The sequence below is a fragment of the Nansenia antarctica genome (genome assembly GCF_963989245.1).
Source record: "Nansenia antarctica genome assembly, chromosome: 3".
NCBI classification, from domain to species: Eukaryota; Metazoa; Chordata; class Actinopteri; order Argentiniformes; family Microstomatidae; genus Nansenia; species Nansenia antarctica.
This window is the reverse complement of record NC_137688.1, coordinates 74,539,138-74,555,292: the sequence shown is the minus strand read 5'-3', so window position 1 is coordinate 74,555,292 and position 16,155 is coordinate 74,539,138. Positions and strand designations below refer to the sequence as shown.

Here is a 16,155-nt window from a genome sequence, read left to right as displayed (position 1 = left end):
TCATCCCCTGTCATCCCCTGTCATCCTCTGTCACCCCCTGTCATCCTCTGTCATCCTCTGTCATCCCCTGTCATCCCCTGTCATCCTCTGTCATCCTCTGTCATCCCCTGTCACCCCCTGTCATCCTCTGTCATCCTCTGTCATCCCCTGTCATCCTCTGTCATCCTCTGTCATCCCCTGTCATCCTCTGTCATCCCCTGTCACCCCCTGTCATCCTCTGTCACCCCCTGTCATCCTCTGTCATCCTCTGTCATCCTCTGTCATCCCCTGTCATCCTCTGTCATCCCCTGTCACCCCCTGTCACCCCCTGTCATCCTCTGTCATCCTCTGTCATCCCCTGTCATCCTCTGTCATCCTCTGTCATCCCCTGTCATCCCCTGTCATCCTCTGTCACCCCCTGTCATCCTCTGTCATCCCCTGTCATCCTCTGTCATCCTCTGTCACCCCCTGTCACCCCCTGTCATCCTCTGTCACCCCCTGTCATCCCCTGTCATCCCCTGTCATCCCCTGTCATCCTCTGTCATCCTCTGTCATCCCCTGTCATCCTCTGTCATCCTCTGTCATCCTCTGTCATCCCCTGTCACCCCCTGTCATCCTCTGTCACCCCCTGTCATCCTCTGTCATCCCCTGTCATCCTCTGTCATCCTCTGTCATCCCCTGTCATCCTCTGTCATCCCCTGTCATCCCCTGTCATCCCCTGTCATCCCCTGTCATCCCCTGTCACACAGCACACAACATACAGACAGACACACAGACACACAGACACACAGACACACAGACACACAGCACACAACACACAACACACAACACACAGACACACAACACGCAGCACACAGCACACAGCACACAGCACACAACACACAGCACACAGCACACAACACACAGACACACGACACACAGCACACAGACACACAGCACGCAACACACAGACACACAACACACAAGACACAGACACACAGACACACAGACACACAACACACAGACACACGGCACACAGCGCACAGCACACAGCACACAACACAGAAGTTTGGACACACTTTCCCATTCAATTGAATGGTACTGTATATGTATATATATGTATGTATGTATATATATATATATATATATATATATATATATATATAATTAATATGTCCCAGAGAGAGCACAGTAGCACAGCACATTCCACAGCACACATTCTTGCACAGGACCAGCCCCCTGGAGCGCCCCTGGAGCAGTGTTAGGGGGTTAAGTGCCTTGCCCAAGGGCACAACGGCAGCCGGGGCGTCATCTGAACCTGACGGCCTAGTCAAGCAGGGCTTGTGACTGAACATAGTCCCTGTGTGTCTCCCCAGCCAAGGGATGTGTGTGTGTGTGTGTGTGTGTGTGTGTGTGTGTCTCCCCAGCCAAGCACAAATGTCAGAACTGTCTCTCCGATCGCGTCGTACTCAAGAAATAGATTCCCTACTTTGCTTGAGGGCTTCAGGGCGTCAAGTGGCTGCACACACACACACACACAACACTGATCCTAGACTAAACACTAAACACACACAACACTGATCCTAGAAACATCACATGCCCAGGTGTTCAGAACCAGAAGGCTAGTACGCTGCTATTTGTTATGCTGAATATGACATGATGACATCGTAGGTTACAAGAACCTGTCTGATCCGTTATCTCACCACTGACCCAGTTTCAGTCAGTCAGTCAGCCAGTCAGTCAGCCAGTCAGCCAGCCAGCCAGTCAGCCAGTCAGTCAGCCAGTCAGTCAGCCAGTCAGTCAGCCAGTCAGCCAGCCAGTCAGCCAGCCAGCCAGCCAGCCAGTCAGCCAGCCAGTCAGTCAGTCAGCCAGTCAGCCAGTCAGTCAGTCAGTCAGCCAGTCAGTCAGTCAGTCAGCCAGTCAGTCAGTCAGTCAGTCAGTCAGTCAGCCAATCAGCCAGCCAGTCAGTCAGTCAGTCTCTGTGTTGTTCAGTGAAACATCCCCCATGTCTCTGTCATGGCTCTGAGCATAGATGACCTTCTCCTGCTAGGACTGGTGGAGAAAGCCTGCTACACACATTTTCAAGATCAAGATTTTCTAAATCTTAACAGATTCTTTTTATCTGAGAGAGACGCATGAAGATAAAAAAATGATGGATTGAACAGTTTTGATCGTATTGTGTGTGGTGTGCTCCGATATTCCCAATACAGCACACCCCATACATAAAGATCTGTCCTACGACAGTCTAGAGTCTCGTCCCTCAAGCCAGAAATCTTGCGTGGTCAAGTGGGATCTAACGTAGTACCCTGACTGACCTGTACGAGGATTAGGGTTAGGGGGGGGAAGGGGGGAAATCGGGCCAAAATATCTTATGAAATATCTTCATGTGTGTACCACGCACAAGATGATTCACCTACTTAGTCAAATGTGTTTGTTGTAACAGGGTATCCGCGGTGTCTTGAAAAGTATTAAAAGTTGATAAATACATTTTGGGAAAATCAAGATCCTTAATAAGTATTAAAATTATCTGAATTAGACTCTGTCCAAAGAGTTTGAGTCCTAAAAACTTTTAGTAAAAGTTCGTGAATTTATTAGTTTATTAAAAAACAAAGATGAACCGGAAATTGTGTTGTATGGTAGTGGTCTAGTCTATTGCAAACTAAAACTGTTAAGTTAAAGGTGTCACTGATGTAAACGGTTACAGCTCGAAGTGGCGGTGAGGTCTGGAAAAATATTGACAAGGTCTTTAAAAAGTATTAGAAAGGTATTGAAATTAACCTCAAGATTCCTGTATATACCCTTATATACCCTGTGTAAGTCGCTTTGGACAAAGGCGTCTGCTAAACACCAACAACGATCTAAATAATGTAAGTGTGTGTAAATGTGTGTAAGTCGCTTTGGACAAAGGCGTCTGCTAAACACCAACAACGATCTAAATAATGTAAATGAATGTAAGTGTGTGTAAATGTAGTAGTGGTGGTCTAGTGGATAGTGAGTTGGACTTGGGATCGGAAGGTTGTGAGTTCAAATCCCGCCTGAAGCCACACCACTACTAGTGTGCCCTTGAGTAAGGCACTTAGCCCTCAGTTACTCCAGGGGGAATGTCCCTGTAATTCGTAATTGTAAGTCGCTTTGGATAAAAGCGTCTGCTAAATGGCAAAATTATAAAAATTATTAAATGTGTGTAAGTGTGTGTAAGTGTGTGTAAATGTGTGTGTGCTCCTCTGCTGAACAGGAGAAGGTGAACACGGTGTTTGATAACCTGATCCAGCTGGAACACCTCAACATCGTCAAGTTCCACAAGTACTGGGCCGAGATCAAGGAGAACCGGGCCAGGGTGAGTTCTGAGAGACAGACGACACTTACAGGAGTGGGGCATGGGTTCATCAGAATATTGCATAGGAGTTGGATAGTGTGTGTGTGTGTGTGGTGTGTGGTGTGTGGTGTGTGGCGTGTGTGTGTGTGGTGTGAGTGTGCGTGTGCGTGTGTGTGTGTGGTGTGTGTGTGGTGTGTGTGTGTGGTGTGCAAGTCACTTTATAAATATCCATAGAGAGCAAACTAACTGTCCAGTGTCCATTTATATCTGTATGTCTATCATGACAGCGTTGTTTGTTTGTGTGTTTGTTGTGTGTGTGTGTGTGTGTGTGTGTGTGTGTGTGTTGTGTGTGTGTGTGTGTGTGTGTGTGTGTGTGCGCCTTCACCTCAGGTGATCTTCATCACTGAGTACATGTCATCAGGGAGCCTGAAACAGTTCCTGAAGAAGACGAAGAAGAACCACAAGACCATGAATGAAAAGGTGAAGATGTCCTTCTGCCCTTCGCTCCAAACATGCCAACAAGTATCCACTCACTGAGCACTTTATTAGGAACACCTGTACACCTCCTTCATCCATTCATTCAGGTGGTGTTATGGCGGCACACTTTGGGCCCGTTAATAACAGTCAGTCATGGCTTGAATGCCACAGCCTGTTTGAGTGTTGTTGCTGACCATGTGCATCCCCTTTATGGCCACAATGTACCCATCTTCTAACGGCTGCTTCCAGCATGATAATGAAATGCACCATGTCACAAAGCTAAAGCCACCGCAAACTGGTTTCATGAACATGACAATGAGTTGGGATGTGGTGGAACGGGAGATTCACAGCTTGAAAGTGTACCTAAAAAATCTTGCGTGATGCAGTCATGTCATCATGGACCAGAATCTCAAAGGAATGTTTCCAACATCTTGTGGAACCAGTGCCATGAATACTTGAGGCTGTGTTGAGAGCAAAGGGAGGCCCTAACCAGTGGTAGTATAGTGTTTGTTCAGCTCTCCCTCTAGTTAGCTGATGGCGAATCCTCTGCTTGCTCCGGCAGTACGGGTGAAATGATGAGACTGACACAATTCGGTTTGATTTCCTTCTTCATCTATTAAACAGATTGTAAAACTGAAAACACATTGATCCATTAGTACATGTAAATAATTAACAGTGAACGAACTAACAGAAAAGATTCAACAAACTACACAATCATTCAGAGCTCAACTTACCAACTCCCATCTCGCTCTATACTGTCATTCCGATTCCCTGCCACCCAGATTACCTCCATTAAGCCCGCCCCCATTTCTATCTAAGCCAATCACTCTCTGCATGCATACTTTTACCCAATCAAATGAATCAAACAATAAAATAAACTCCCAATCAAAACCCTCCCATGGATTAGCCAAACACCTCCCACTTGGTCCATTGGTCCTTTGTGCCTAAATGGACCACAACTTTCCCTCTCTTTAATACAGTTATTTTCTACTGCTCCTCCACGGGAAGCAGCACGACCACCCGCCCAACGTCTCGGTCGAGCGTTGGGAAGAGATCGTGGCCCTCGCTCCTTCCTCGTCCTGAATCACCCACGCCTTCTTGCGCATCTTCAATAGGGTGCCAGCCAACCCCTCGTGGTTCGCCCCATGGGCCTCCCCTGCCAACAGAGTGCTGATCCATGCAGTGTAGGGGACAAGTGGGATTCCCACCTCCTTCGCCTCCTGGATTCCTCCGGAACACACCAGCAGCCCCGGCCCTTCGACCCTCTCAACTACCAGTCTGTCCCAAGTCGTTTTAGGAAACTCTGTTCCATCCTGTGCAGCCAGACACAGGTCGCGGAAAGCTGCGTTCAGCTCCTGGACGCCGAGGCTAACTCCGCTTCTTGTCTCCCTCGGGCGTGTAGCCTCCCACTTTGCGTCTTCTGGAGCCCTCCTGCAAACCAACCACTGCCTAACAGCTCGCCGGACCCACCCAACTACCCGAATGAGCCTGCCTATCTCACTGAAGCGTTCTGGCTCAATCAGGTCCATGAGAGCAGCGCCCCAGAGCCTCTCCCTCTCATGCTCGGGGTCCCTGGAACTCCCAACCGGTGTGGATGTCCCCTTTGCATTTGCTTCCTCCTCAATGCCGCATTTCGGGTCCAGCCCCTTCCTCGCCTGAGCGCGTGTTACAGCTGCAGTGAACGCTTTCCGTTGCAGCATGCTCACGCTGTCTCGAGCACTTACAGCCACTCCCCTGGATGTTTCCTCGCTCAGCTGATCAGCCAGCACCAACACCTCTGACTCTGGCTCCACATTGGCCCTCGTTTCTGCAGGCTGGCCCTCTTTGCTCCTCCCACTTTGACCCGACTGGATCCGTGGTTCCGGAGCGAAACCTCCAGCGTTGAGCGTCCTCTCGATTCCCTCTGTGATGCTCCTCAGCTCTCTCCTGTCGCCATGAGACGCTAGAATGTCGTCTACATAGGTGTCCTCCTCAAGTGCTCTCCGCTCTTCTTTTAGGTGGGCGACCTCTGGCAGCCTTGCCGTCTTCCTCATGGCCAGCTGGGCGATGCATCCGGCTGGCTTGTCCCCGATGTTGACGCGGGTAATTGCGTAGGTTTTGATCTTCTTTTCCTCTGCGAGAGTCATCTCTTTCCCGCCCGGCTGACAATTTCCGCAGCGACACCCTCCACACTTTGGCTCGCACGCGGCGCTGATGCTATCCCTGCTCCACCACTCGAGGACCTCTTTGCTGCTTGCAGCTGTTCTCCCGGTCTTTTCATGACCTTGCGGCTTCTGGTCTCCATCCTCTTCTTTTGCGCTGGGCGTCTTGCAGGGGATCTCCTCAAATCTTACTGCCTCCGTTCTCAGAGAACGCGCAAAGTGCGTCTGGGAGTTGTGTGCGGATCTTTCCCAACTTTCAAACAGGTCTGGGTGCGTTCCTCCCACGGTCTTCCCCAGAGGCCCGTCCCACAGCACCAAGTCTCCCGTCCCTCTTCTCCACCGTGGAGCGAGTCGTCCCTCTCGGTGGCTGATCAAGAGCTCGATTTCCTTAGGTCGGACCAGCTCTTCCTTCTCGACCCCAGGGAAGAACTTACAGAGTCGCTCTGGACTGATGACCTTGTCTGCACGAGCGATTGTGTCGAGCCCGTAGCATACCATCTCGTGGGGACTCCATCTGTTGTTGCTCCACGCTCTGACCTTTAGCAGGTACTTATTAGTCTTGACCTTGACCTTCATTCCACCGACTCCATGCACAGTCAGTGTTACTTGCTTCCGCTCCAGTCGGAGCCGATCGGCGGCCCGGTTGGTGATATAATTTGTGTCGGAGGCGAGGTCTATGAGAGTTCCCAGGGCATATCCATCTTCTGTTTTGACTGTCAATATCATCATTAGTACTGGATGTTCCTCTGGCCCATCCTCTGCGAAGAGACTTCCGCCTTCTGCGTCCGCGCTCAGCGTCATCGAAGCCTTACTGGTGAATGCCTTCGCCCTCCTCTCCTGTTCAGGGTTGAGTCCCAAAGAATCCAGGAATTCTCGTTGCTTGTCAGCGAACCCTGGCCCTGTCCTCTTCCCCTCACTCCATTCGGGACACAGAAGGTAGTGATGACTTGCCCTTCCTTCATCCCGCTTGCACACTCTGCACAGGTACCGGTTACTACACTCCCCGTCGGCGCCGTGCATGCCCAAACATTTCTGACAGGCTTTGCTTTGCCTTACTATGGCTCGTTTCTCTGCCAGACTGACACTCTTGAACTTTTGGCAGAAGAATATTTTGCCACCGTGCTGATCGCTTCCACAGATGTCACACTCTTCTCTTCTTTCCGAGTTCCTGCCCGTGACTCGGGTTTCACCTCGATGTTCCTCCTCTTCTTCATCTACCGGTGAGTCTCTCTCCGTGGCCCTCGTGAATGCCCTCTTCTCCCATCTGACTGGCTTCTCTGGTGTTCCCTCAGAGGTTTCTGTGGAGCCTCGGATTCGCGCCATCCTTTCGAGGATTACTTCCTGCCTTTTCAGAAACAGAAGAAGAGCATCGAACAGCTTGTCTGGGGCGACTTGGTTTTCGGGTTCGGTTACAAAGGTAAACCAGCCTTCCTGCACGCGATCTGGTAGTTTGCTCTCGATGGCCTTAATTACAAGTGGGTTCTTCATAGCGCCCACTTCTCCTAAGTCAGTCAGGTCCATGAGGGCTCTTTCCACTGCCTGAATAAGGTCGATTGCTTTCCTCGGCTGGTTTCCTTTTACCGCTGGCATTCTTTCCAATTCCTCAATAATTTGCAGCGCGATGGTTGCCTTGTCTCCAAACCGATTCTCCAAGGCTTTGAATACGTCTTCCGCTGAGCGGTAGCTCGAGAGTTTGAGCTCCTCGAAAACCTTTCGGTCTATGCTCTCGAGGAGGTGGAGTTTCTTCACCTCTGGCGACCCCGATGGGTCTCCCTGCCGCTGCAGGCTTTCCCAATCTTTCCGCCAGCGATGAAAATCTCTCATACACCCGCTGAAAACGGGCAGCCTTGTTGGAGGGAGTTTGATCTTGGCTCTAGTGCGGTTGCCTCCATATGTGGCGCTCTCCAGCCCTGCCTCCCGGGCTTGTTCCCATGCTTCCCGCTGAGCCTCCAGTAGTTTGGCGCGCTCTTGAGCGGCTATTTCTGCTGCCTTCAACTCAATCACGGCCGCCTTCTGCCTTGCCTCAGCGATCTCTTCTTCGGCCCCCAATTTCACCTTCGCTGTCTCCTTCTCAAACTCGGCCACGCTATCAGCTGACTTCAGTCTTGCCTCAGCGGCTTTCCTTTCCAGCTTGGCAATGGCTTCTTTATTTTCTCTATTTGTCGCTCGATCTTTGGCCTCTTCTTCGGCGAGAACGTCGGCCCTTTTCCTCTCATCTTCGGCGAGAGCGTCGGCCCTTCCTCTATTCGCCGCTCGATCTTTGGTCTCTTCTTCGGCGAGAACGTCGGCCCTTTTCCTCTCATCTTCGGCGAGAACGTCGGCCCTTTTCCTCTCATCTTCGGCGAGAGCGTCGGCCCTTTCTCTATTCGTCGCTCGATCTTTGGCCTCTTCTTCGGCGAGAACGTCGGCCCTTTTCCTCTCATCTTCGGCGAGAACGTCGGCCCTTTTCCTCTCATCTTCGGCGAGAGCGTCGGCCCTTTCTCTATTCGTCGCTCGATCTTTGGCCTCTTCTTCGGCGAGAACGTCGGTGGCCATTTGCTTTGCTGCGGCGGCCTTGTCGGCCATTTTGTCAGTATTCTCCTTCTCAACTCTTCCAAATTCAGTCACAAACGTTTCCCAAAGTTCATCCCTTTTGTCCTCCAGCTCCTCTAGTGACTTTCTCGTGTTGCACGCCTCAACTACAGGGATCCACTCCCCCCAGCTTGATAGCAGACTTCGTGCTTTGATGATGAGGCTCTCTGTGAGTGTGCTTCGTTCTTTGCAGACGTCGTGGGTTGCCTCTTCTAGACTGATCCTCTTCGCGCCTTCGTGACTCCTTTCTGCTCGTCTAATTGTGGATGAAAGTTCGACCCCCGCGAACCTTGTCCACATGTTGGCCTTTAAAACGTGACCGACCTGTTCAACCTTCTGAGCTCTCTCCTCAGCGGCCTTGGTGATGTCTTGAAGAAGCTGACTGTTGCCTGTCTCAGGTTCCTGACTTGCTTTGGCCTGCAAACCTTCCTCATAATTGTCGTCTGCAGAGTTTAGGTCTTTCGCGTTTGATAGGAGCGCTATCCACTCACGTTTCATGTCATCTTCGCCCATCAATGCCACTGACCTGATGATGTGGCGGTATCCTCTCTCAAAAGTGACTGCCAACTTTTCCCTTTCGGTCCTTAGTGCCTCCATTCTGCCTGTGACTCAGAAATAACCTGTGTGTACCTGTTTCGTCTTTCTATCTTATATCTTCAGCCCTCTCTGACTCCCTGAGCTGATTTGCGCTGGTCCCTGCACTTCCTTAACTAGTCTTCGGCAGCGGAACCAGGTTCACCGTGGGGTCATCCCAGGGATACTGCTAAAAATAAAATAATAAAGTGGGAGAGGATTTTCCTCCCCCCGATGACTTAATACCCAGGTACACACAAACCTATTTTAATGCAAACAGTCAATAGAGTCACAGAGAAGAGTGCTGGGTGTGGGTAGCTCTCTGGGTAGCTGCTATTAGCTCGCAATTCCTTTCTTGGTGGGTCTTGTAGGTTAGCCTAGCTGGCTGTGGATTCTTGCAGTTGGGTTAACCAGTTGAAGCTAGCCGTGGATTGTTTCACTCCTTGCCTGCCTAGCTAGCTGTAGCCTTGAGTGCTATAAGCTCTACCGCGTGCCTGCTGCGCTAATGCGACAACAGGGCTAACGCTAGCTTAGTTTGCTAATGCTACGCTGGCTAGCAAGTGGCTAGTTAGCTACAGTTGCGGGCGCCACGGCTCCGTTTCTGGCCTAGTTAGCTGTAGCTTTGAGTGCTATAAGCTCTACCGCGTGTCTGCTGCGCTATTGCAACAACAGGGCTAACGCTGGCTTAGTTGGCTACTCTACGCTAGCTAGCAAGTGGCTAGTTAGCTACAGTTGCGGGCGCCGCGGCTCCATTGCCGGCTGGCGGCTGCGTCACTAACCTGACCAGGCTTTAGCTTGCTCTTATCTCCGGTGAATGGATCCTTGTCCTCCCGGAGCTTCTGTTGCGTCCAACCGTGCTTGTATTTCCTTAGCTAACTGACGGTCCGTCCTCCTGCGGTCGTCAGCGGGTGTTTTACAATTGTTCAGCTCTCCCTCTAGTTAGCTGATGGCGAATCCTCTGCTTGCTCCGGCAGTACGGGTGAAATGATGAGACTGACACAATTCGGTTTGATTTCCTTCTTCATCTATTAAACAGATTGTAAAACTGAAAACACATTGATCCATTAGTACATGTAAATAATTAACAGTGAACGAACTAACAGAAAAGATTCAACAAACTACACAATCATTCAGAGCTCAACTTACCAACTCCCATCTCGCTCTATACTGTCATTCCGATTCCCTGCCACCCAGATTACCTCCATTAAGCCCGCCCCCATTTCTATCTAAGCCAATCACTCTCTGCATGCATACTTTTACCCAATCAAATGAATCAAACAATAAAATAAACTCCCAATCAAAACCCTCCCATGGATTAGCCAAACACCTCCCACTTGGTCCATTGGTCCTTTGTGCCTAAATGGACCACAACTTTCCCTCTCTTTAATACAGTTATTTTCTACTGCTCCTCCACGGGAAGCAGCACGACCACCCGCCCAACGTCTCGGTCGAGCGTTGGGAAGAGATCGTGGCCCTCGCTCCTTCCTCGTCCTGAATCACCCACGCCTTCTTGCGCATCTTCAATAGGGTGCCAGCCAACCCCTCGTGGTTCGCCCCATGGGCCTCCCCTGCCAACAGAGTGCTGATCCATGCAGTGTAGGGGACAAGTGGGATTCCCACCTCCTTCGCCTCCTGGATTCCTCCGGAACACACCAGCAGCCCCGGCCCTTCGACCCTCTCAACTACCAGTCTGTCCCAAGTCGTTTTAGGAAACTCTGTTCCATCCTGTGCAGCCAGACACAGGTCGCGGAAAGCTGCGTTCAGCTCCTGGACGCCGAGGCTAACTCCGCTTCTTGTCTCCCTCGGGCGTGTAGCCTCCCACTTTGCGTCTTCTGGAGCCCTCCTGCAAACCAACCACTGCCTAACAGCTCGCCGGACCCACCCAACTACCCGAATGAGCCTGCCTATCTCACTGAAGCGTTCTGGCTCAATCAGGTCCATGAGAGCAGCGCCCCAGAGCCTCTCCCTCTCATGCTCGGGGTCCCTGGAACTCCCAACCGGTGTGGATGTCCCCTTTGCATTTGCTTCCTCCTCAATGCCGCATTTCGGGTCCAGCCCCTTCCTCGCCTGAGCGCGTGTTACAGCTGCAGTGAACGCTTTCCGTTGCAGCATGCTCACGCTGTCTCGAGCACTTACAGCCACTCCCCTGGATGTTTCCTCGCTCAGCTGATCAGCCAGCACCAACACCTCTGACTCTGGCTCCACATTGGCCCTCGTTTCTGCAGGCTGGCCCTCTTTGCTCCTCCCACTTTGACCCGACTGGATCCGTGGTTCCGGAGCGAAACCTCCAGCGTTGAGCGTCCTCTCGATTCCCTCTGTGATGCTCCTCAGCTCTCTCCTGTCGCCATGAGACGCTAGAATGTCGTCTACATAGGTGTCCTCCTCAAGTGCTCTCCGCTCTTCTTTTAGGTGGGCGACCTCTGGCAGCCTTGCCGTCTTCCTCATGGCCAGCTGGGCGATGCATCCGGCTGGCTTGTCCCCGATGTTGACGCGGGTAATTGCGTAGGTTTTGATCTTCTTTTCCTCTGCGAGAGTCATCTCTTTCCCGCCCGGCTGACAATTTCCGCAGCGACACCCTCCACACTTTGGCTCGCACGCGGCGCTGATGCTATCCCAGCTCCACCACTCGAGGACCTCTTTGCTGCTTGCAGCTGTTCTCCCGGTCTTTTCATGACCTTGCGGCTTCTGGTCTCCATCCTCTTCTTTTGCGCTGGGCGTCTTGCAGGGGATCTCCTCAAATCTTACTGCCTCCGTTCTCAGAGAACGCGCAAAGTGCGTCTGGGAGTTGTGTGCGGATCTTTCCCAACTTTCAAACAGGTCTGGGTGCGTTCCTCCCACGGTCTTCCCCAGAGGCCCGTCCCACAGCACCAAGTCTCCCGTCCCTCTTCTCCACCGTGGAGCGAGTCGTCCCTCTCGGTGGCTGATCAAGAGCTCGATTTCCTTAGGTCGGACCAGCTCTTCCTTCTCGACCCCAGGGAAGAACTTACAGAGTCGCTCTGGACTGATGACCTTGTCTGCACGAGCGATTGTGTCGAGCCCGTAGCATACCATCTCGTGGGGACTCCATCTGTTGTTGCTCCACGCTCTGACCTTTAGCAGGTACTTATTAGTCTTGACCTTGACCTTCATTCCACCGACTCCATGCACAGTCAGTGTTACTTGCTTCCGCTCCAGTCGGAGCCGATCGGCGGCCCGGTTGGTGATATAATTTGTGTCGGAGGCGAGGTCTATGAGAGTTCCCAGGGCATATCCATCTTCTGTTTTGACTGTCAATATCATCATTAGTACTGGATGTTCCTCTGGCCCATCCTCTGCGAAGAGACTTCCGCCTTCTGCGTCCGCGCTCAGCGTCATCGAAGCCTTACTGGTGAATGCCTTCGCCCTCCTCTCCTGTTCAGGGTTGAGTCCCAAAGAATCCAGGAATTCTCGTTGCTTGTCAGCGAACCCTGGCCCTGTCCTCTTCCCCTCACTCCATTCGGGACACAGAAGGTAGTGATGACTTGCCCTTCCTTCATCCCGCTTGCACACTCTGCACAGGTACCGGTTACTACACTCCCCGTCGGCGCCGTGCATGCCCAAACATTTCTGACAGGCTTTGCTTTGCCTTACTATGGCTCGTTTCTCTGCCAGACTGACACTCTTGAACTTTTGGCAGAAGAATATTTTGCCACCGTGCTGATCGCTTCCACAGATGTCACACTCTTCTCTTCTTTCCGAGTTCCTGCCCGTGACTCGGGTTTCACCTCGATGTTCCTCCTCTTCTTCATCTACCGGTGAGTCTCTCTCCGTGGCCCTCGTGAATGCCCTCTTCTCCCATCTGACTGGCTTCTCTGGTGTTCCCTCAGAGGTTTCTGTGGAGCCTCGGATTCGCGCCATCCTTTCGAGGATTACTTCCTGCCTTTTCAGAAACAGAAGAAGAGCATCGAACAGCTTGTCTGGGGCGACTTGGTTTTCGGGTTCGGTTACAAAGGTAAACCAGCCTTCCTGCACGCGATCTGGTAGTTTGCTCTCGATGGCCTTAATTACAAGTGGGTTCTTCATAGCGCCCACTTCTCCTAAGTCAGTCAGGTCCATGAGGGCTCTTTCCACTGCCTGAATAAGGTCGATTGCTTTCCTCGGCTGGTTTCCTTTTACCGCTGGCATTCTTTCCAATTCCTCAATAATTTGCAGCGCGATGGTTGCCTTGTCTCCAAACCGATTCTCCAAGGCTTTGAATACGTCTTCCGCTGAGCGGTAGCTCGAGAGTTTGAGCTCCTCGAAAACCTTTCGGTCTATGCTCTCGAGGAGGTGGAGTTTCTTCACCTCTGGCGACCCCGATGGGTCTCCCTGCCGCTGCAGGCTTTCCCAATCTTTCCGCCAGCGATGAAAATCTCTCATACACCCGCTGAAAACGGGCAGCCTTGTTGGAGGGAGTTTGATCTTGGCTCTAGTGCGGTTGCCTCCATATGTGGCGCTCTCCAGCCCTGCCTCCCGGGCTTGTTCCCATGCTTCCCGCTGAGCCTCCAGTAGTTTGGCGCGCTCTTGAGCGGCTATTTCTGCTGCCTTCAACTCAATCACGGCCGCCTTCTGCCTTGCCTCAGCGATCTCTTCTTCGGCCCCCAATTTCACCTTCGCTGTCTCCTTCTCAAACTCGGCCACGCTATCAGCTGACTTCAGTCTTGCCTCAGCGGCTTTCCTTTCCAGCTTGGCAATGGCTTCTTTATTTTCTCTATTTGTCGCTCGATCTTTGGCCTCTTCTTCGGCGAGAACGTCGGCCCTTTTCCTCTCATCTTCGGCGAGAGCGTCGGCCCTTCCTCTATTCGCCGCTCGATCTTTGGTCTCTTCTTCGGCGAGAACGTCGGCCCTTTTCCTCTCATCTTCGGCGAGAACGTCGGCCCTTTTCCTCTCATCTTCGGCGAGAGCGTCGGCCCTTTCTCTATTCGTCGCTCGATCTTTGGCCTCTTCTTCGGCGAGAACGTCGGCCCTTTTCCTCTCATCTTCGGCGAGAACGTCGGCCCTTTTCCTCTCATCTTCGGCGAGAGCGTCGGCCCTTTCTCTATTCGTCGCTCGATCTTTGGCCTCTTCTTCGGCGAGAACGTCGGTGGCCATTTGCTTTGCTGCGGCGGCCTTGTCGGCCATTTTGTCAGTATTCTCCTTCTCAACTCTTCCAAATTCAGTCACAAACGTTTCCCAAAGTTCATCCCTTTTGTCCTCCAGCTCCTCTAGTGACTTTCTCGTGTTGCACGCCTCAACTACAGGGATCCACTCCCCCCAGCTTGATAGCAGACTTCGTGCTTTGATGATGAGGCTCTCTGTGAGTGTGCTTCGTTCTTTGCAGACGTCGTGGGTTGCCTCTTCTAGACTGATCCTCTTCGCGCCTTCGTGACTCCTTTCTGCTCGTCTAATTGTGGATGAAAGTTCGACCCCCGCGAACCTTGTCCACATGTTGGCCTTTAAAACGTGACCGACCTGTTCAACCTTCTGAGCTCTCTCCTCAGCGGCCTTGGTGATGTCTTGAAGAAGCTGACTGTTGCCTGTCTCAGGTTCCTGACTTGCTTTGGCCTGCAAACCTTCCTCATAATTGTCGTCTGCAGAGTTTAGGTCTTTCGCGTTTGATAGGAGCGCTATCCACTCACGTTTCATGTCATCTTCGCCCATCAATGCCACTGACCTGATGATGTGGCGGTATCCTCTCTCAAAAGTGACTGCCAACTTTTCCCTTTCGGTCCTTAGTGCCTCCATTCTGCCTGTGACTCAGAAATAACCTGTGTGTACCTGTTTCGTCTTTCTATCTTATATCTTCAGCCCTCTCTGACTCCCTGAGCTGATTTGCGCTGGTCCCTGCACTTCCTTAACTAGTCTTCGGCAGCGGAACCAGGTTCACCGTGGGGTCATCCCAGGGATACTGCTAAAAATAAAATAATAAAGTGGGAGAGGATTTTCCTCCCCCCGATGACTTAATACCCAGGTACACACAAACCTATTTTAATGCAAACAGTCAATAGAGTCACAGAGAAGAGTGCTGGGTGTGGGTAGCTCTCTGGGTAGCTGCTATTAGCTCGCAATTCCTTTCTTGGTGGGTCTTGTAGGTTAGCCTAGCTGGCTGTGGATTCTTGCAGTTGGGTTAACCAGTTGAAGCTAGCCGTGGATTGTTTCACTCCTTGCCTGCCTAGCTAGCTGTAGCCTTGAGTGCTATAAGCTCTACCGCGTGCCTGCTGCGCTAATGCGACAACAGGGCTAACGCTAGCTTAGTTTGCTAATGCTACGCTGGCTAGCAAGTGGCTAGTTAGCTACAGTTGCGGGCGCCACGGCTCCGTTTCTGGCCTAGTTAGCTGTAGCTTTGAGTGCTATAAGCTCTACCGCGTGTCTGCTGCGCTATTGCAACAACAGGGCTAACGCTGGCTTAGTTGGCTACTCTACGCTAGCTAGCAAGTGGCTAGTTAGCTACAGTTGCGGGCGCCGCGGCTCCATTGCCGGCTGGCGGCTGCGTCACTAACCTGACCAGGCTTTAGCTTGCTCTTATCTCCGGTGAATGGATCCTTGTCCTCCCGGAGCTTCTGTTGCGTCCAACCGTGCTTGTATTTCCTTAGCTAACTGACGGTCCGTCCTCCTGCGGTCGTCAGCGGGTGTTTTACAATTGTTCAGCTCTCCCTCTAGTTAGCTGATGGCGAATCCTCTGCTTGCTCCGGCAGTACGGGTGAAATGATGAGACTGACACAATTCGGTTTGATTTCCTTCTTCATCTATTAAACAGATTGTAAAACTGAAAACACATTGATCCATTAGTACATGTAAATAATTAACAGTGAACGAACTAACAGAAAAGATTCAACAAACTACACAATCATTCAGAGCTCAACTTACCAACTCCCATCTCGCTCTATACTGTCATTCCGATTCCCTGCCACCCAGATTACCTCCATTAAGCCCGCCCCCATTTCTATCTAAGCCAATCACTCTCTGCATGCATACTTTTACCCAATCAAATGAATCAAACAATAAAATAAACTCCCAATCAAAACCCTCCCATGGATTAGCCAAACAGTGTTCCTAATAAAGGGAGGCCCTAACCAGTGGTAGTATAGTGTTCCTAATAAAGGGAGGCCCTACCCAGTATTAGTATAGTGTTCCTAATAAAGG

The 16,155-nt window shown here is 51.5% G+C and overlaps 1 protein-coding gene across 3 annotated transcripts in view; it reads left to right on the top strand.

Moving 5' to 3' along the window:
- LOC308152144 (nuclear receptor-binding protein-like) overlaps positions 1-16,155 on the top strand; it is a 41,996-nt gene that overhangs the window by 7,061 nt on the left and 18,780 nt on the right. For all 3 annotated transcript variants that reach the window (XM_080525058.1, XM_080525057.1, XM_080525059.1), the window contains exons 4-5: positions 3,194-3,295; positions 3,665-3,754. In XM_080525058.1, coding sequence (XP_080381184.1) covers positions 3,194-3,295; positions 3,665-3,754 — 192 coding nt within the window. The remainder of the gene's footprint in view (positions 1-3,193; positions 3,296-3,664; positions 3,755-16,155) is intronic.